Below are 21,417 nucleotides of genomic sequence, written 5' to 3'. Positions count from 1 at the left end.
ACACCCTCAACCCAGGGTGGGGGTGGGGTGCCCCCAAGACGAGCCTGCAGCTGTACAGAGCTGGGGGAGGGGGGTGGGAGCTGAGTCACAGATCCTGTAGAGACTCACAAAAGGATCAGGTTCCTGGGCACACATCTGCCACCCACAGCCACCCACCCTGGTGACACAGGCCCTGGAGAGGCTGGGCTGGGAGGTGGGCGTGACCTCATTGCTGGTTCTCAGTCCCAAGGGCCCTGGATCTCCATCCCAGGGGGCCAGGCCTCCACTGGAAATGCTGCTCTAGTGACTGTGGACAAGGACCAGTTATAGCGGCACCCACCCCCCACGCCCATGGGCTGTTCTGGCCCTCAGGACAGTGGCCTGCTGTATGTCCTTCAGAGAAAGGAGTGGCTTAGACAGCTCAAGGGTCCTGGCCCATTTCTCAGCCGGGGACCGGGTTATGGACCACACCCTTCGGCCCCCAGACTCATCCCCATGGGCCTTGCTGATCCGCCTGCCCACACGGCCCCCGCACTCCTTGTGGCCTGGCCCCTCCCCAGCCTCACGGGCCCTCACCACAAACTGGCACTTCACGTGCTCTGGGTGGTGCACACTGGCCAGCAGGCTATCACAGGCTGTCTGCCCACAGGTACGTGGAGGCTGAAGGGACAACCCCCACCATCCACACCCCTCCAGGGGGCCCGGCTGGGAAGCACAGGAGCTGGACTCGGATGTGACCTGCAGGCCACATCTCAGAAGCTCTCTGCCTCCAGGGAGATGGGGAAACCCAACTGGGGAGAGGCTTTTTAGGGGTGAACCCAGGAGGGCTTAGCACCCCAAATCCCAAAGAACTGCTGCCGTCTGCTAAGCAGCCAGCTCTGTGTCCTGCATACGGTGACCTCTGACCCCAGCAACACCACCACCACCACCACCCCTTTTCGCCCAGGTCTGTCCCAGCCCTGCACTGTGAGCCAGACAGCCGGCGCTGGGAGGAAGGGGCCAGGAGCATGAGCGGGCAAGGAAGGTCTGTCAGCCCGAAGCCCTTGGTTCCGGACCCACTGGAGGCCAAGCCACACAGCCGCCTGGCCGGTCACCCCAGCGGTCACGGCACAGACCCCACACGCTTCATGCCGGGTGGTACCAATCTGTGTTTATTCAATAACCTACATCCAGGACACAGTGAATGATTCCACATCAAGGAAGCCACAGGCATAGCCCGCTTTTCAGTGAAAAACCCACCCCCTCCCACCCTGAAACCATAATGAGAAAAGGCACAGTATATACACATGACACAAAGGCTGGCTCACCCAGGGGGCAGGGGCCGTAAATTAAGGTGGGGCGCAGAAGAGAAAAAGTGGGTGAGGTCCAGGCTTATGGTTGAAGCCTGCTCTCGGCATGAGGGGAGCCCTTGCTGCGTGTACCCTCAGTCTGTGCTGGGGCCCCTGCCCACTTTCTGCCCCAACGACCCCAAAGGGGTGAGAGGCACAGGAAGGGAGGAGGGCAGCCCCTCTTGGCCTCCCTGCAGGCTCCAGGGTGCCAGGCAGCCCTCAGGCCCCAGGAGAAATGGCCTCAGGTAGATGCCAAGCCTGGGCATCCAGAAAAGTGGGGCCACTCTTCCTCACAGGACCCCCCTCAAGGAAGGGGGCTTTGACCCTAGAGCCCACCTTGGGCAACACCGTGCCCACCTCCAAAAGGGGCTTGTCTGGGGAGGGGTTGAGGTCTGGTCCCTGCCAGCCTGGCTTATTTTCAGGTCAAGAATTAGGGATAAAAATAGACTGTGGAGGTAGGAGTTGGGGTGGGAGGGAGCCCGAGAGAGCGGAGAACCCACACTGAAGGCCCCTGGTCCCCAGTCCTGGTGAGTGGCTTTCTCTCTCCCACCCCCCTAGGGGCCTACCCCGAGTCTGGGCTGACATCCCAGGGGGCGGGGGAGTGGGAAGGAACAGGACAATTAAATAAGACCATTTATTTTTAAAAAAATTAAAAAATAATCCCAACACGATTTCATCCATCCCCAAAGCCTGCCCCCTGCCTCCCACCCACCTCCCCAGGGCTGGGCTCACTCCTCCCCTGGCTGTCCTGTGTAATGAAGAGAAAACAATGAACTCGCTTTGTCAGGTACAGGGGAGGGGACGGGGGCCCAGGGAGAGAAATAAAGATGCCACAGCAACTCAGCCTTGCATCACGGCAATCCAAGCACACGGATATAAAAACATTCATATAAAAGGGGGTCGTGCTGGGCACAGCGCCATGGGTGGAACGCATGGTGCCCAGAGACCTATGTCCCCCAGAGGGAAAGCCTGATAAAAAAAAAACAAAACAAAAAACAAGGAAGCAGGAAAAGGGAGTGGGGAGATTTTCAGAGGAGAGAGAGAGTCTTGGGAGGGCTGGAGGTGGGCCTGGGCAGCCTGGGAGCTCCCCCTGCCGCTTTCAAGTCAGGGAACCCCCATTTCCTGCCCGCCCTCTCTTTCCCTGCTCAGGCCCACTGGGGCCCAGGCTGGGGGCCTCTCTCCGCAGAAGCTTCCAGGGGCCCACTAGCCCGAGGTGGTCCAAAAGCCTCGGCAGGTGACTGCTCAGAAGCCAAGGTTCATCCCTCAGCTCCCACAGGGAAGAGGAGAGAGACACAAGAGACAGAGGAAGAGGCAGAGACTAAGAGACAAATGAAGAGGGAGAGACAGAGGGAGAGACTCAGGGACAGAAGAGGAGGGAGAGAGATAGAGGGAGAAGGGAGAGAGACAGGGGAGGAGGGAGATGGAGGAGGGAGACAGAGGGAGGAGGGAGAGACTCAGAGACAGAGGAGGAGGAAGAGAGGCAAAGGAGGAGGGAGAGAGACAGAGGGAGGAGGGAGAGAGACAGAGGAGACTCAGAGACAGAGGGAGCTGGGGAGCGACGGAGGGAGGTGCGGCCGAGGTGGGCAGAGCCCCGTGGTCAGGAGGCAGCAATAGCGGTGCCGCCCCCCAGCTTGACAATCATCTGCTGGCAGTCGTTGCATGAGCGCCGGTCGCCCACCTTCTCCAGGGTGCGGGCGGCCTCGGCCAGCAGCACAGCCCGCTGGCCCGGGGAGGACAGGAAGGAGAGGGGGAGGTGACGGCAGGCCAGGAGGATGGCAGTGGCCCGCTCTCGCTGCCCGGGCCAGGCGTCCGCCTCTCCTGTGGGAACCATGAGACACACATACCCGCTGAGAGCCCGCTACGCTACAACGCAGGTGCTGTCCCCAGGGCTTGGTGAGAACTTGTGTATCTAAGTCCCCCGCCCCCAAGCGAGGGAGGTTCAGCTCAACAGACAGACGAGCTGACCCTGGCAGGCACCACACACATTACTCTGGCTATCATTCCGTGATAGGGCCGAGATGGGGCCCATCAGCGGGGCCCCAGCTCCCACGCTGGGACAACATCCCCTACCATCCCCTTCTCACTCTGGAGAGGTTGGACCCACAACAACCTGACCGAGGCCAGTCCAGCCCCACGACGCCTCACGGACCCTCCCCGGCCACCTACCAAATCAAGCCTTGGGTTCCCTCCCCCTCCCCGAGGGGGCCCACCCAGGCACCGGCGCTGGGGGCTCACCGTGCTTGGCATTCTGAGCCGTGCGCCGTCGCAGGCTGTGCTCCAGCAGCTGGTGGGTGCGGGTGGGGCTGGCTCCAGCCATCAGGCGCACGGTGGCTTCATGCAGGAACACCTGGAGGGCCCGGGGACACAGGCGGCCTCACCTGTCTGAGTCCCTGGGGGCATCCCTCCCTGTAGCATCTCATCTGCCCGCTGACCACACCCTTTCTCCTCTCCAGGACACTCTGCCCTGCTCACCCTTTGAAAACAACCTCTCCCGTCCTCACTCGGACCCCGGACACACGCCTGGCAGGAAAGGGGCACAGCAGAGGCCAGCTGGTGGGGCTGGAGCGAGAGATCACGCTGAGAGGGAGGCTAAGGGCCACTCTGCTGACGGTACTGAGAGCACTGATGTGCGCTCTGGGGTGTGAGGCCGAGTAGCCGGGGTGGGCCCTCACGACGCTGGAGGCTGCCTCCAGCCTGAAAACAGGACAGAGGAGAGGCAGGGGGACAGCTCGAGGCGGCTCGGGGGCCTGCGTCCTTTGGTTTCTTCAGAAAGGGTCTCTTCTTCAGAGTTCAGAAGGTCTCCAGGAGGAAGACCTGCAGCTCTTCTGTCAACACGAGTCACCGACAGGGGTGGGGGGGAGGGCAGAAGGGGGTCTCCCTAGGCCTCTAGTTTCTTTTACACCCGAACACCTCAGGGTGTGAGGAGGGTGGCGCTGCCCTGGAAGGCCAGGGTGGAGGCGGGGAAGGGAGAGGCAGGTGGGGATGTTTTCTGAGGAGGCCCGTGAGGAGGCCGCTGCCCCTGGGCGCACTTCCTCTTTTCCACCGTGAAGGGGGTGGTTCTCACGTGACTGTATTTCATCTGCGCTGTCTGTCCTGGCTCGCTGCACACAGGGGACACAGTACAAACCTCATGCGGGTCCCAGAGCACTCGAGGGTGAGGGCAGCTGTACCCCAAGCCCTTCTTTTTTGCACGTTTCCAAATACAGCCCTTCCCCACCCCTAACACTGGCCTTCTCACTTGAATTTTTGGAAAACAATTCAGGGAAAATATGTTGAGTTGTATTACTCTTAATTAGCAATAAAGGTAAACACAGGAACAATTTGAGTCCACTAAGTGGGTTAGACAACTGCCCTCATTGCCAAGGGGATGTTACGTGGAGAGTTCTCAAGCACAGAACTAAAGCCCCAGTGGCCCAGAAAAAGCATTAAACACATTTCTAGCAGATTCTGACACCCACTATGAAAACCTAGCAGCACTCCTTCGTGGCTTTCCCACCCCTCCTCACACAGACTAGGAGCCCCTTCTCACTCCGGAATGTTTACTGGTGAGGCCAGATCTCTGCTGGCCTGTCTGTGTCGTGTGGACTGCTCACTGCTACGCTCCAGGGCTGGGCACACACAGCATGAGCCAAACAAAGGGATGCACAGCACCCAGCCCAGGCCCTGACGGGTCAGTCGACTCCATGACCCCATGCCAGAGCTGGGCTGGCTTCTGGCGCCCTGATCCCCCCTCCCTGGCAGCACGCTGGACCTTACCTTGCGGTAGGCTGGGCGGAAACTGTGTGCCAGCCTGCGCAGGCTGCCCAGGTCCCGCTGGAAGCCAGCCAGCTCGGCGCCCGACGCGTGGTAGGCCTCCCCCAGGGCCTGGCTGGCTCCGGCCTGCTTCTGCCACAGCGCCGTCCGCAGCGACAGGAGCAGGTCACAGGTCAGCAGCTGGACCACCTGCAGGGTGGGACATGAAGGAGAAGGTGACTGGCCGGTTACCAGGGCAAGGGCCCCCGCACCCACCAGGTCTTCCCTGACCGGACACCTGGCAGCTCTGGGATGAAAGGGGAGCCCCAGAAAATCAGGGAGCAAGAGAACCACCAGGCAGTGAGCTTCAGCTCATGGCATCTAGTCCTTCCCATGGCCCCTGCAGGGAGATCTGCTCTTCCATCGAGCGAGTGAGGAAGCCAAGGCTCAGAGAGGGGCAGCGCCTCATGGAGGAGACACTGGGGAGGGCAGGAATAAAACCCTGGGGGTTCCGACAGCAAGTCGCAGGCCCCTCCCACCTCCGGGAGCCCCTCCCACCTCCAGGAGCCCCTGGCTGCTGGCCTAGAGGCCCTGTCCTTGCAGGGGAATCAGAGCCTGGAGATGGAGGAGCAGGGATCAGAGGCTCGCTTCCATGGATGGGGCCCAGGTCTAGCCCTAGTGGCCTCTGTGGTGGGCGGGGGAGACAGGAACCCAAGAAGGCAGACCCGCAGAGCAGCTCAATGCTGGGGTTTGGATCCACTGGTCTAGATCTTTCACGATTTCCTGTCCATAGCTACGTGGCCCTGACGCATGACCTCACCTCTGAGCCTGTTTCCCCACCCACAAAACGGGCACCGCACAGGGCTGTGGTGTCACAAAGGACTGCCCCAGAGGAGCACGGCCTCAGCCCACGCTGGTGTTGCCTCGCTCCCGAGGGCCCTCAGCACCAGGGACAGCGCTTCTCAAGGTGGGTCATGGACACCTCCAGGCTGTTCCTCATCTCATCCAGCCTGGTGTCCCCTTCTCCAGGGTGCTGCCCCACACCCCCCAAATCTTGCCTCGCACCTGTATGTTGCCCGACCCTCGGCCACAGTGGTTTTTTGGTTGCTGACAGCACTGGTGGAGAACATGGATGAGATCCCTCTCCTCAACCAAAGGTAGCACTTCTAAGAGGTGAGGTAGCAGCCTGGGGCTGAATTCTGCCCTCTGAGGGATGCTAGCCTCTGTGGGGGCCCCTTCTTCCAGGCCCACTTTCCCATACAGGTGCCTGCAGCCTCTCTCTCCTCCTCAAACTCGTCTGGTTCTCCATGAAGACAAACATTACTGGACCCAGCAGAGGAATCACCCAGAGCGAGCCTTGGGCCCTGTGGGCACACCTGTCTTGTAGGGCTGGCATGTTATCCCGGGTTCACTGCAGGATCCAGGTCCAGGGGCGACCTCAGCCAGAGATGCCAGACCAACCCTAGTGAGGGCCTCGGAGTCTGACCCTCAGGACACACCTCCTGCCTCCCTTTCTGGAGTGAACCAGACTCCTCCCGGTGAGTAGACAACGCGTCCCCCTCAGCTGTGTGCATGCCTCCCCTCCCTTGCCCCGGGCCCCAGATGGCCCTGCCTTGCGCCCCAGCAGTGACATTGTCCCTCTAACAAGGCATGGGGGAGTCTCTCGAGGGCCAGGCAGGCCTCTGTGATGCACTGTGGAAACATTGCACGGGTACCGCCAGAACATGCAATGCAACTACAATGCACCGCAGCTGCCCGCTCCAGAGTGTGCATTCGAGGGGCGGGGGGCGGCTGGCGAAGGGGGCACCCGCACGCTCAGTCAGCTCAGGGTGTGCACGCGAGGGGCAGGGGCTGGAGCAGATGCGTACCCTGGCCAGCCGAGGTCCACCTAGGGCTGACTGAGCTGAGAGCCCACAGGACCCGGGACCCAGATGGGAACATGCTGGTTCCAAGTACGAAAACGAAATCCCCCAGACCACGGTGCCAGGGTCTGGGGAAGGGGCTGCTACCTGGCCTGCCTTTCATGCAGCCCCACAGGCCGGGTGGGCTCATGGCGGGTCAGAGCACTCTCTCCCAGCAGAGATGAGCACCGATCCCTGGGGCCATATGCCCCCACTCACATGGTTGAGGTCGGGGTCACAGGTGGCCCCACTGACGTTGAGGCTGCTCCACAAGTGGCCACTGGCCCTCTCGCAGTGGCAAAAGGAACTCTGCTGCCCATCCGCCTTCCCGGAGAGCGAGGCGTGCATGGCTCTGCAGGTGTGGAAGATGGCCTTCACCAGCGGGCTCCTGGGCGGTGACAGAGGCAAGAGGCAAGAGGTCAGTGCACGTCACCTGGGCAGAATGAAAGTGGGGAGCCCAAGCTGGTGACCGCCGCCCCCACACCACTGTGACACATGGGTCTGCAGGACCAAAGGCCACCATAATGGTTCTAGGTCCCAGCTCCAGACTGGAAATGCCGGACCTGAGCGAGGGAGGCTCCCTAGCCCTAAGCATCCTCTTCACTCCAGAAATGTGCACAGCGTTCACGTCCTAGTGAGGGAGTCGATGATCAACACATTAGATACTGACTGTGTAATGCCAGGCGCTGCGAGAGCCATGGAGGAAAGTCACCCGGAGCCAGTGGGTGGCGTGTTATAAAGGACGGCCAAGGACAGCCTCATGGAAAAGGTGACACTTGTGCAGAAGGAACCCAAGGGAAGCAGGAGCGTGGATTTCTAGGGAGGAAGGTTCTGGAAAGAGGCTCGGCAGGTGCAAAGTCCCTGAGTGTCTGACATGTGTGAGAACATCCAGGCGAGAGCGTGGCTGCAGGAGGAAGTGAGGGGAGTGGAGGAGAGCAGGCGCTGAACGAGGCCCTTCTCGGCCTCTGACCCACTCCAGGCTCTAGGTGCCCGGAGCTCATCTCCACTCCCTTCCTCATTCCTCACCTCTGCTGACGCGGCTGCCTTTGCCTGGAATACCCTTTCTACCATTCCCCACTTGTTCCTGAGACCTGTTTCACCTGCTGGCCCTCTGGTCTGCCTTCTCCTGCCCTGCCCCCTACAAGCCTCCTCTGGCTGCCCCATGGCTCAGGCCCCCTGCTCCCCTGACACTGGCTGTCAGTTTGAGCCTCCTGCCCTCACCAGGCGCTGTGTGAACTCCTGGAGGTTTACTTGCCTCTGGCCCGGAACACCTCCAGTGTTGTGCTGCCTGCTTCCTGGGAGCCGAGACTGGCCCCCAACAGAGGCCACGGCTCCCACAGCGGACAGCTGAGCAGAGCGGGCCGCTGTCTAAGAGCGGGCCGCTGTCTATTTGCTTATGGCTGCAACTTGCTGTCTCATTCACTGCAGCCTCCCAGAGCCTAGAACTCAGCTGACACCAAGTACGCCCTCAGCTAGGCACTCACTGAGTGGATGATGGAATCATGGAGGGGTGCAGGAGACCCCTAAATGTGGCATGTGACCAAGGGGAAGCGATCAGAGACCCCGGCCCCACCACCAACAGTCACTGAGAAGCCACCCAAAACGGTCATTCAAACAATCTGTGCCTCAGGGGAAGGATGGTACATGTCTGTGTGTGGCTGAGTCCCTCTGCTGTTCACCTGAAACTATCCTAACATTGTTAATCGGCTATACTCCAATACAAGATAAAAAGTTAAAAAAAAGTAGAAGAGCAAAAACTAAAAAGAAAACAAACCCGTGCCTCAGTCTCCTAGTCTGTACAGTAGCCACAGTACCACTCGCCGCTCCCGGTGGGGACATACGGTATCAGCCCTGTTATCTGCACCATTTGCTAAGGTGCACAGGCCGGGTGTTCAACTCTGGAGAAACAGCCTCATTTCATGGAGCAGATCAGGGAGAGAGTGGGGAGGCTGGGATGGGGGCACGTCCCACAGCATCACCACAACTAAAGAGCAAAGGAGCCCCAGGGTGGCTGAATTTAGGGGGAAGGAATGCCTGCAGGGGTCTTAGCTGCACCCCAGGGCCTGTTCTTAGAAGTGAGATGACTTTATAGATGGTTTACCCACTTGGCCTCAGTCTGCTTGGGTGCGTCAGCTGGGAGGCAGCACACCCTGGGTGGGCGTTCACTGGTCAGAGCTTAAAAGGGGGGGTTACTTAAATGAAACTGGGAGTGTTGAAGCTGCCTAAAACTGCTTTCCTCAGCTCCCTCCTGCTCTCCCGGGTAAGTGCCTGCTTGGCGGGAAACACGACAGCCTTGGCTCTGAGGAAAGACCCAGTGAGGGTTTCCTGCCTTGGGGCGTTTCACAATTTCTCCAAGTGGCAGAAGATGTCAGGGACATGCAGATCCAGTCAGAAGCAGCCAAGTGTTGGCAGACTGCCCACCACTATAGGCCAAATGCCCCCAAGAGGCAGGCATGAGTCCCCAAGAGGAATGTCAAAAGCTCTCTGGTGATGCCTTGTGCTAAAGGCCTTTTTAGTGATACGGCTGGTGGGGTGGAGGGTGATCGAAAGGAAATGGGACTCAGCACTGGCACACGAGAGGATCCCCGGGCCTCACAAGCCAGCACTGGCCTGCTGGGCTCCACCCGGACCTTCTGTAGTAGAAGGAGCCACCGGCTCTCCCTGCCCGTCAGCCTGGGCAGGAGCCCTGGGAGCAGCACTGCTGGGGTAACACACACACACACACACACACACACACGGCTCGCTGGGGTGACACACACACACACACACACACGGCTTGCTGGGGTGACATAAACACAGGCACCACACACACACACACACACACACACACGGCTCGCTGGGGTGACACACACACCACACACACACACACGGCTCGCTGGGGTCACACACACACACACACACACACACACACACACACGGCTCGCTGGGGTCACACACACACACACACACACACACACACACACGGCTCGCCACGTCTGGAGTCTCCGCGGCACCCTTGTCCCCTCGCTTCATCTCTCCATCTACTGTGTAGTACCCAGGCTGCCTGACCCTTCACACTGATGGCCACGCAGACCTGCTCCCCTCCCCTACTAACCCAGCTAGCCTGGCACCCGCTGGCACCGGGGGCTCCCCTGGAGAGAAGCGGGCAAGGGGTCAAGGAGGGCTACGCACTCTGTCACTTCCAGGGCCTGGGGGACCCGCTCCACTTCAGTGAAGTGAGTGCGCACAGCGGCGTCATCTCCCTGGAGCCAGCTGACGGCCATGGTGATGGCGGACGTCCACCACCGACAGACAACGTCTGGGCCTAGAGGCGAACAGAACCAAACGCCGCTCCAGCACTACAGAAACTAGAGCCCGCGGGCTGCACCCGGTCCCCCCGTTCGAGCCGTCTCTCCCTCCCGACAACGGGCTGGAGCCTGTGGGCCACCCTCTCACACCCACCAGCCCCATCTCAGAACATGTTCGGCAATTTGCCTTAACAGCCTTAAAAATGTTCACTCTTATTAACCTAGGAATCCCATTTTTGAAAATCCATCACAAAGAAATGAGCCTAAATAGAGAAAAAAAAGACATTCACTGTGGTGTTATTTTTTAGGAAAAAGCTGCAAACAACCCAAGCGTCCAACCATTGTGAAAAACAGTGTTTCCAGAGTTTGTGTAGTAACGGTGCAGGTAGAATCTTTCTAGTGTTTTCCTCTCTCAGGCCTAGTTTTCTCAGTGAACCTGAGCGTGCTGTTTTCTCAACTCGGAAATGAGACAGGCCATGAGGTCAGAGGTCACGATGGGGAGGCTGCTTCCCTGGGATCCTGCCCTCTGTGGGGAGAGCCGTCAGAGGGAGCTCCACGCCCTCTCCTGCAGCCTCAGACGCCAGAGAGGCGGCAGCTCTCGTGTCGTCACCTGGATGACAGTTTAGAGACGGAAGCAAAGAGTGTCCTGCTGCCAGTTCAGTAGGCAGTTGTGCGGCCACCCAAGGCAGTGGGTGCCGGAGCAATACGGACGCCGGATGAAAGGCCTCTCCGGCAGATAATGTCAGACCCAAGAGCAGCCCCAGGGACCACTGTGTACTGAAAGCTGAGTCCCCGCCACCAGTCCCCGGGGCCTGGACCACTTGCTGCCCATTCTGAGCATCTGGGAGCATTCCTGACCTGTCCCGGCCAGCCAGGGCCCGGGCAGCATCACTGACTCACTCATCGTCCCATTTCTAGCAACATCGTGATTTCCTGCCCCCAAAACACAGCCCAGCGAGGGGAACTGTAGGTGAGGGCGACGTGGGGACCACAGATACACATCTCAGAGACAGAGAAGGTTGAGTGGCAAACTCATAACTAACCCTGGGCCCCCGAGACACGAGGGCTGTGAAGGACTGAGTCAAGCAACCTGAGGCCCATGGAGCCGCCCACAAAGTGCTTACCAAGGGCCGACTTGAGCACGGAGCTGCTGGAGAAGGGGGTGGTCATAATCCCCACGGAGTCCACAAAAGAGTTAAGTAACTTCAGGTACTCGAGAGCGCTGGAGAATTCACTGGAAAGAAAAGAAAGGGTCCCACGCACACCAGAATGTACACAAGGACCTCACTCACAGCCTGGCTGGTCAGCCTCCAGCTCTGAGACCCACAGGGCCAGGCACACCCCAAGCACTGCCCCCACCAACCACTCCGGCTCTCCCCAGGCTGCCCTGACACTGTTCCTGACACTCTCTCTGCGGGAAGAGCAAGGTTTCCCTTTCATCCCTCGCCCTTCAAGACCCAATTCAACTGTGGTCTCTGCCCAAAAGTTTTCTGATCCCCCAGGCAGGAGATATCCTCTCTGCCCAGGTGCACTCTCGTCAGGACCTGGCCCTTGAACGAGAGCGATGCTGGCACCTGTCTGCCTCTCAGGTCTGACTCTGTGAAGTAAAGACTGTGCTTGGTGACTCCACAAGAAGAAGACACCGCCTGACCTCTCAGTACAGGTCTGGGTCCCCAAGATGTCTGGGCCAGAGGCATCTGCCTTCTGCTGAGCTTCCCATGCTCCATTCCACAGGCCACCCTCCCCCTGCCAAAGGGCAAAGCAAAAGAAATCAAATCCCCGACCTGTTCCAAGAACTGACTCCACTCGGTGAAGGGATAGGTAGAAAGGAGAAAAGGGGGAAGTGATATACTTGGTGGGGCAGCAAGAAGCAAAGAAGCCAGCTCTGAGCCCACAGTGGGCTCTCGTGGGGCTGCCAGGCTTGAGACATCAACACCAAAGAGTCACTGGATTTCCCTGCCGCCCCCACCCTGGGGCTCGTTTCCTTCAAGGCAGGTGGATCTCAGAGCCACATCTGCACTGCCCAGGGAGGTGGCCTGAGGCAGGTGGTGGTGGGGGGTTGGCATTCAGGGTCCATACCAGCTCTCCTCTTCCTGGTCTGCAGCTTTTTTCTTGGCCTGAGGTTTTACCAAGGACTCCACAGCTCGCTCCAGCAGGTTCTTACAGAAGGCCTGGTGCACCTGGGCAATGGGGTCAGCTGAAGAAGAGGAGGAAGCCAGGAGAGGGGTGAGAGGGACTCACTTATGAGCTCAGTTTGTCCTACAGAGAAAACAGAGCATGGGGGAGGAATCCAGGAACAGATATCCCCTCTCAATGGGGCCAAACCTCCCCAACCAAACCCCAGAACTGCTCCTTGCACAGTCAGAAGTGGGGGGTGGGCAGGGGGAGGGTGGTCAAGTCTAAGACTACTTGAGTTCTAGACTGGCTCCAGCAGTGGGTGTGAGGGGTGCTGTGTCTCAGCATAATAATGCTCAATCCTTTCATTCAAGGCTGGGAGCAGTAAGGTGGTGGCCACGACCCTTGTCAGAAAACAGAAACCAGGAAGGTGGACAGCCACCCCAAGTCTCAGAGGCTGCCCCTTCTCCTGTGGCTCAGGAGGACGGCCACCAAGGCCCCTACCTGACAGGGTGAAGAAGAGCCAGCTCCCGCTTAAGAGCCACACAAGACCCGTGGCCAGAAGTTGTCTGGCTGAGCCGATTAAACAAGAGGCCTGGCAATGCTTGGCAATGACAGCTGTCTGTCACCAAGTCCCCCGATTGGCAGGCCCCAAACAGGGCATCACCAGGCCCTTCCCCTCACTCACACGCCACAGACGTGTGGGTTTCAACTTGACAAGGATGGGGAGGCAGGACACCTATGAACATATTCTGGGCGACAAGGCCTAGAACCAGAGCCAACAGAGGCGTGAGAGCCAGGGGCAGCCTCCGCTGCAGACACAGCAGCCTGGCCACGCAGCCGAGACTGATGACGGCTTCTGCTTTCACCCTTACTCTCTGGGGTTGCACGTCATTCTTACTTTGAACAACAGAGTTATTGAGAAGTAACGACAGTGGACCCCTCCTTCCCCACAAAATGCTTGACACACACCCCTGAACCTGCCAACCACGTCTGACTCCCCACACTCCCAGTTCAGAGAGAGGAAAAGTGCAGACAGCACAAAGCCACTGGCTGCTCAAGCCTGGGCCAACCCGACCGGCCTCTTCGGCCCACTCCGAGGCCGGGCGAGTCGACTCTGATCACCGTCAGATACCGGGGGACAGCCAGCCAGCCTCTCCTCCCAATGCCCAGAGCCCTGTCTCTGCCACCACCCTGAGCACTTGACAACCGTCTGTCGCCTGTTGTTTCCTAACTGCTCCGTCTATGTCTGTCTGTTTTCCGGCGGGAGCGGGAGACCGGGGTCAGCAAGCAGCTCCTCCACACCCTCCAAGTCTCCACAGTGCCCGGCACAAGGGCAAGATTTCGGCTGGCGCTCAGTCACCCTTGGGGATGTGGGGCGGGGTGACTGATGCCAGGACCATGGGCTCTGAGTGGCCCAGCGGTGAGCTGCAAACCCAGCTTCGCTGGTGACCAGGCTCACGAGCTCCTGAGTGTAAGGAACTTGCGGCCGAGGCACCCTGTGTCTCCATGTGTCTGGGGGCAGCACCAGGGGCCGCCAGGGGGCAAGGCGTTCTCACCTGGGTTCCTCTGGGCACAGTACAGACTCTCCTTGGCAGCCGACTTCACCGACCAGCTCCGCTCCATGAAAAACTTCTGGCCCAGGGGATGGCAGAGCCAGCGCAGCGAGTCGGGGACGGCGCTGCGCTCGGGGCCACACAGGCTCTGGGCACGACTGAGGAAGTAGCTCTGTGGAAGGACAAGGACCACCGTGACACCGGGGTGGCAGACACCGGCTGTGGCCAGCGGGAAGCCATTAGAAAGTACCACCAGGGTGGAGGCAGGCTAGGAAAGGGGGGCCAGCAGGAGGGCTGGGACCCTCCATGCCTGGAAGTAGACACCCCCACGGAAACCAGGGCGATGGCTCCGGGGGAACCTGCCGGGCTCAATGACAAACCCCAGAGGGAAGGGGCACCCTTGGGGACTCGGCTGCACCCTGTCCTGCTGAGTCTGCCCAACCTGACTTGAATCTTGTTCTTGGCCGTGCTGGCATCCAACCTGCTGAGCTGAGCCGGGCTCTCCCAGGCCCCCCCCCGCCCCCCGCCACCAGCATGCCTGCCTTCAACCCTGTCTAACCCTGCACTCCAGCCAGGCGGCCCCGAGACTTTTTCTCATCTGCCATTTTAATTACATATCTTTCAGAGTATTTTTACGTAAAACTATGTTCTGCTTTGACTCATTTTCATCTCTTTCACCTCCGAGTCTGAAGAGATTAGAACAAGCACTTGGCAAGTGGCCGGCGACTGTCATTTACCGTCGCTGTCAGTCTAGAAAGCGCTGGAGTGAGAGGGCTGTCCCGAGGCTCGTCCAGGACGTGAGCAGGCCTGCGTGATGCCCCTTCCCCAAGGCTGGCCCTGCAAGGGCTTTGTCCACCCTCCAGAGAACCCCCTGGGACCTCCCTGGTGCTCCAGTGGTTAAGAACCCGCCTTGCAGTGCAGGTGGACGCGGGTTCGATCCCTGTTTGGGGAACTAAAGATCCCATATTCTGCGGAGCAACTGAGCCCATGTGCTGCCAACTACTGAGCCCGCGCGCCACAACTAGAGAGTCCACACGCGGTGATGAAGATCCTGTGTGCCACAACTGAGACCCAACACAGCCAAGCACATAAATAAATGAATATTAAAAAAAAAAATGAGAGAACCCCCTGCCATCCCTGGGTGAGCCCTTGATAAGAACACTGGTCTAGTGAGGAAAAGACTCTGAAAGCATCTTTGCTGGAGAGCCACTGCTTCCCAAGCCCCTCTTCTGCCCACAAGATAACATCACTCCAGGGCCCAGTGATAAACCTGCAGGGACAATGATGTCCATCCATGTTTTCAGAAATTGTGCCATTTTTTTTTTTGACTGCAAGGCGATCCAACCAGTCAATCCTAAAGGAAATCACCCCTAAATATTCACTGGAAGGACTGATGCTGAAGCTCCAATACTTAGGCCACCTGTTGTGAAGAGTCGACTCACTGGAAAAGACCTTGATGCTGGGAAAGGCTGAGGGCAAAAGGAGAAGGGGGACAGCAGAGGATGAGATAGATAGATAGCATTGCTGATTCAATGGACATGAATTTGAGCAAATTCCGGTAGACAGCGGAGGACAGAGAAGCCTGGTGTGCTACAGTCCACGGGGTCACAAAGAGTTGGATACAACATAGTGCCTGAACAACAACAACAAATCTTTATTCTAAAACCCATAAAACCACTTGATTTAGTACAGTCTGAATGAGAAACTCAGCAGAGAAGGAAGGAGGGGAGAGAGAAGAGCGTGGTGCAGGGAGCCTGGAGGAGGAGCGGCTGCTGGGCTGGGCCTCAGCCATCACACAGCAGCCTCGTCTTCACAACCCAGGAGGCTGCTTCCTCTGCTGGTTCAGCCTGATGGTTCTGACCTTTATTGGGCTCTGAGCACCATCAGCTAATGTGATGGTCTTAGAAGATTTGAATGCCAGGGTCAGAAATAGCCCTGCCAAAGTGTCATTCAAAGGATGTGGACCAAGGAGACTGGCTCTCTCGGGAGGACCTGGAGACGGTTGCCTGAATCCAAAAGAAAAGGATGCGTGGTACAGTCCAGAAGAAAAGAGAAAAACAAAGACACAAGATCCCACATGCTGTGCTGCATGGCCAAGAAAACAAAACAACCGCAGTAACAAAAAGCTGCTCACTGCTTGTTAGGCACACTCAACGTTTTCAGGGGGGTGGGGCACTCACTGGGGGACCACCCCCCCCATCCTCAGCTGCTACACACATGCCTTCCTCAAATGGATGAGTCCCTCTCACAGAGCAGCTGTGTCTTGGCAACAAGGACAATCAAAACCCCACTGGGATTTCCGGGCTGATGGAAATGATCCTAAAGTGTGCGCGGGAAGGTAAACAGCAAACACTAGTCCCTAGAGCCAGAGGACCGACACTTCCAGACACCAAGACGCATTAGATACATGGTCACCAGGGGTGGGTGCTACTGTGGTGCACAACGGAGCTGACCAGAAGCACAGTCCTCACACGCAGGCATTTAGTTTATACAAAAGGGGCCACCGGGTGCGGCAGGGAGCGGACAGTCATTTTAACAACAGATTCTGGAACAGGGAGACAGACATGTGAAAAAGAAAGTAGATCTGGCATCTCTGCCTCTAATCCATACAAAAACCAGTTCCAAGTGGATTATGGACCCATGTGCGACATTTAAAAATAACAGGCCTATCAGACACTTAGTATTTTCATGACACTGAGGTAGGATAAAGGAATACGAAACAGGACATGATATATCTGCTAAGGAAAAGAACAGACTAGATTTCATGAACATTGAGGACTTGTGCTTATTGATCAACACCACCGAGAGAGAACAAGCAGGCTGCAGAGTGGGAGACACACGCCAAGCACACCTGCGACGACGGCTCAGAGCGGAGGACGCCGCGAACCAACAGACAGACAGACATCACAAGCGAGAAACAGGCGGAAAGCTTGAGCAGGGCGTTCACAAAGGAGATGATCCAAATGGCCCAACAGACAGACAGACATCACAAATGAAAAACAGGCGGAAGGCTTGAGCAGGGCGTTCACAAAGGAGACGATCCAAATGGCCCAGGAAAAGGGGCGCACATCTTTAACCACCTGGGAATTGCGAATGAAAATTGTGAGATACCACCAGAAGGGCTAAAAACCCCAAACTATCCTGTGTCTCCTGAGGGTACAGAACTGAAACTCTCTACACTGCTGGCGAAGTGAAAACGGGTTCATCCACTTTGGAAAACCGCCAGGCTGTGGCTACTGAAGCTGAGCATATGCAAAACCTCTGAGCTAGCAGCGCCAGGCCAGAAATGCAGGTACACGTCCACTGAGAGAGGAACAGGAGTGTTCACAGCAGCACTCCTCACAGTAACCAAAACAGGAAACGACCCCCAAGTCCACGAGTGAGTGTCTGGTCATACAGTGGACTCCCGTGAAGTGATGAGAATGGGCAACCTGTAACCACACAACAACATACATGAACCATACACGTGGCACTGAAAGAGGGCAGAGAGCTACAGGACACATGTGTGGCTCTCCTCATATGAAGTTTATAGATGCAAAACATCTGAGGTCATCAGGATGGTGGTTACCTGGCTGAGGGGCTTGGCGGAGGGAGGGACAGTTTGCTGACGGCAAGGGCCCCAGGGGAGGCTTCTGGGCTCTGGGTCGTGTTCTGTTTCTGGATCTGTCTGTTGGTTATAAGGGTGTGTTCCTTCTGTGAAGTCACTGACCTGTGTATTTATAATTTGCATACTTTTCTATAGGCATATTGTACTCCAATAAAAAGCTTCCAGGAACAACAGACAGCAGGGAGGTTAAACTACAGTGATGGAATTCAGAACAATGGTCACCTCTGTGGGGGGCAGCATGGGAAGGCCTGCAGGAGGCCTCTGGGGGTGATGGGAACACACAACTTCTTGATCTGGGTGGCTGTTACATGGGTAAGTTCACTGTGTGAAAATTTATCAAGTTGCTAAGTTAAAATGGACACATTTTTCTGTGTGTATGTTGTATTTCGATTATGCCTTGAAAACTTCTTGGGGGGCAGAGAAGTGAGAAATGTGATCACACCGGTCCAGGGCTCTAGGACTGCTCCCAGCCCAGAGAGTCCACCTTGACTTCCTCTAAGATGGGGTCGGGAGCCCAGCGTGCTCTCCGGGCAGCCATCCAGACCCCACCTCATCCTGCCGCCCCAAAGGCCTGGGCCTGGTCTGTGTTTCTGCCCGACTGTGAGCTCCCCCCGCAGGGCGAAGGTCCTGCTCGCCACTGCACGTCCTCCCCGGGGAGTGCCTGGCCTCAGTAACCTTTGCTGAATGAACCTCTTATTTGGGTCTTGGAAACACGGTCTTCCTCTCCTATGCTCTCTGTCACCCAGATTATGGTGACACACTTCAAGCACATCAGTGTCGGCACAGGGCACGTTCCTGCTCATTCTCAGCGCATCAGTGCTGTTAATGAGATATGGACACGGATGGGGGGATAGGATCATTCTATGCTGAACACAGCTGATGTGCTGGGCAGCCAACCCAAAGCCAACACTGAATAAGACATGTCTGTGTCTGCTGGAGGAACAGAAAGCCTGAGGTCAGCAGAGGCTGTGAATGAGTTGGCAACACAGTCTGTGAATTATCCAGTTGTGGGTTCCCGAGGCTGGCACTATGCCAGGCACACTGGAGGAAACCACGGTCTCCATCTGGAGTTTGACGCGAGCCCCTCACAAGACATACAGTGTTTTCCCCTTCTAAACCCACAGTGCCGTGATCCACACAAGGTACCAAACAGAACGCCTTCCCAGTTAATAACAGAACCAGGAGACACAACTAGAAGGTTCTAAGCGGAAGAGTCACGGATTAGCCTCTTCAGCACCTGAGGGCAGGGTCCACACCAAGTTTTACATCTTGGCTCCTGGCTGGGAAGGGCTTACCTGGTGGCTCAGATAGTAAAGAATCCGCCTGCAATGCAAGAGATGCGGGATCAATCCCTGGGTCAGGAAGAGCCCCTGGAGAAGAGAATGGCAACCCACTCCAGAATTCCTGCCTGAAGAATTCCATGGACAGAGGAGCCTGGCAGGTTACGGTCCATGGGGTCACAAAGAGTTGGACATGACTGAGCAACTTTCACTCACTCACTTGGCTAGGAAGGGCACTCTGAGAAGGTCCAGGGGAGGGAAGTGAAGGACACTTACCGCCAGGAAGCCCAGCTTGCCTCCACACCTGGTCTTGAGCCCCATGGCGGCGGTCAGGTGGATCTCCACCAGCGTGCTCGGCGGGATCTTCTCCTCAGCACATTCGGCCAGGTTCACTGCGCACAAGGCCATGTGTACGTCTGAACAGGCGGATCCCACGGGAAGCTTGCCTATGGTGGCAGAAACGGGACAACGAATGTTGACAGATGCCCTCAACCCACGCTTTCTCCTGCCTCCTCCAGCACCATCAGAGCAAGAACAGAACCACAGCGGGGAAGCTGGTAGACTCTGTAATCAGACAGCCCTGGATGGGGCCCAGCCCTGTGACTCAGTAGCTCTGTGTTCCCTTCTACCTCACAGGTGGTTGAGGACAAGAGAAAGCACAGGTCAAGCGCCTGGCCCGCGGCCCCAGCCCTGAGTAACGGAAGTGGTCAGGACTGCAGGTCAGTGGATAGGACTCAGGGGAGCGAGCGGCAGCATTTTCCCAAACCGTGTCAACAGCATGGCCATGTTCTGCTAATACAGTCCCGTGTTTCCAAATGGTGCAAGAAAGGTTAAAGAAAAATAAGAACTGATCTGAATTTATCTTGCTTCAACAAGACCTCACAGTCTATAAGCACACACCCTTTTGAGAGAAGGAAGCTATACTAAACTGGGCCATGATGGCCGGACACGTCTTGGCGGGGAGGTGGACGGCCAGGAGAGGCTTAGTGCATCCTCTGGTGAGGGCCGCACGGCTCCCTTGCGGTGACCCTGAGGTCGGGACCCGACCCCAGGGCACGTTAAAGTCTCCGAGGCTCTCACCTGCCACCTGCCTTGGTCCTCAATACAGCAAGGGGAGGTGGCCAGCGCAAGCAGTTGCCTTGCTTTTGGGGGGACAGGCTGGCCCCCTGGGGGTGCCCAGCCTGGCCTCCCGACCCCGCCCAGCCTCTCTGGTCTCATATCAGGCCCCAGACTCATTCGGCACAGATATTGAGGTATTGGTTCTTCTCCTTTGCAGGGAAAGCAGGTGGAGGGCAGCGTGGGGACCATGTCATTTCTCGGTCACCTCTGTCCTCTCAGGGCCCTGCTCAGGGCCAGGCCCACCCCCACCGAGTGCTGGGTGAGTGTGCAGTGTGAACTATCCCAGCTGGAATTCTCCCGAACAGCTGCAGCTTCCGGATTAGAGACCTGGATGGAGCCTGCTCCATCTCCAGGGGTCAGGATGGATGGGGAAGCAGGGAAGGTCGCACATGGGGCCCAGCTGTGAGAGCTCTACGAGGCCGCAGGTGTTTCAGCCCCACAGCTGCCCCAGCCTCTCATCTCCATCCCCCCGGGGCCTGGGAGCGCCCCACCCTCAAGTGAAGCTCCCCCAGCCACCAGGGCCTCCTACGGCCTTCCTGTCGCTGTGCCCATGGCTGCTCTCTGCCCTTGTCTTACTCACATCCCAGCAGCAACCTCCCTTCTTGAACCCTTTCCTCCCCACACACCAAGGCTCTCAGCCTCTCCTGCCTGACCATCTCTCAGGTCAGCCTCTGCCCCACTCCCTGTCCCTGTCCTGTCCTTTCCGTGCGGGTCTCCTCCCACATGCCCTGCAGGGGCCCTTTCATCACAAGCCCTCTCATCAGTGCCCATGGCTTTCATCCTCACCCGCAGATCAGAGACCCGGCTCCTTTCCGTGGACAACAGATCCGGCGCGGCCCCCATCACTAAATAGCCCTCCTCAGTGTCTCCTGGGCAAGGGTCTCGAGCTGGATGTCTCACCTCCTCCCTAGAAAGCTGTGTGTCTTCTGTTCTCCCCACCTTTGTTGGTGGCAACATGATTCACCCCAACTCTCAAGCAAGAGAGAGAAGCCCCTTACCCAATTTTCCTTACCCTTCCCATGCAATGAGTCCGCAAGGCCTGTCAACCCCACCTGCTTCTTCTTCTCTGTCTGTCCTCTAGGCACCTGCACCCGCTCCCACAGGGCCTCCCAAAGGCAGCCTCTCTATCGGAGCGAATCTTCTTGGCTTCAGAGCACAGGCCTGATGATGACATCGCCCCACTATGCTGGCTCCCGTCACCCTCCCCTCACACAGCCCGCCTGGGGAAACCATCAGGCGGAGGGGCTCTCCTTGGGAACACGTCCCCTGGCCCAGAAGGCACATCCCTTCAGCAGAGTTGGTGAACTCAAACGCCTCCTTGCACGCAAAGTCGATACTTGACATGAAGCCATTCAGGGCCCTGCCCAACAGGGACCCCTCCCTCCCAACTGAAACCCAACTCTCTTGTGACCCCTAAACCACACTGAACTGTAATTTACCTGCTGACCAATCTGCTTCTCTATTATAGCAGGACTTCGTGGAATGAAATAAAGGATCATGTTTCACTGATTCT

At 57.7% G+C, this 21,417-nt stretch overlaps 1 protein-coding gene across 5 annotated transcripts in view; it reads right to left on the bottom strand.

Moving 5' to 3' along the window:
- Nucleotides 1-1,109: 1,109 nt before the first annotated feature.
- Nucleotides 1,110-21,417, bottom strand: part of SREBF2 (sterol regulatory element binding transcription factor 2) — a 56,885-nt gene continuing 36,577 nt past the window's right edge. For 2 of the 5 annotated variants that reach the window (XM_081587699.1, XM_081587703.1), the window contains exons 11-19: nt 19,062-19,231; nt 13,902-14,070; nt 12,307-12,424; nt 11,352-11,461; nt 10,112-10,244; nt 7,160-7,328; nt 5,064-5,249; nt 3,543-3,654; nt 1,110-3,125 (exon numbers count right to left, since the gene is read on the bottom strand). In XM_081587699.1, coding sequence (XP_081443825.1) covers nt 2,905-3,125; nt 3,543-3,654; nt 5,064-5,249; nt 7,160-7,328; nt 10,112-10,244; nt 11,352-11,461; nt 12,307-12,424; nt 13,902-14,070; nt 19,062-19,231 — 1,388 coding nt within the window. In that variant the 3' untranslated portion in view covers nt 1,110-2,904. Of the gene's footprint in view, nt 3,126-3,542; nt 3,655-5,063; nt 5,250-7,159; nt 7,329-10,111; nt 10,245-11,351; nt 11,462-12,306; nt 12,425-13,901; nt 14,071-18,800; nt 18,876-19,061; nt 19,232-21,417 lie in introns of all 5 variants that reach the window. The other 3 variants (XM_081587702.1, XM_081587704.1, XM_081587698.1) reach the window with 2 other exon arrangements.

This window comes from Giraffa tippelskirchi, chromosome 4, assembly GCF_054371585.1.
Source record: "Giraffa tippelskirchi isolate mGirTip1 chromosome 4, T2T-mGirTip1v1.2.pri, whole genome shotgun sequence".
NCBI lineage: Eukaryota > Metazoa > Chordata > Mammalia > Artiodactyla > Giraffidae > Giraffa > Giraffa tippelskirchi.
This window is presented reverse-complemented; position numbering and strand designations above follow the sequence as displayed.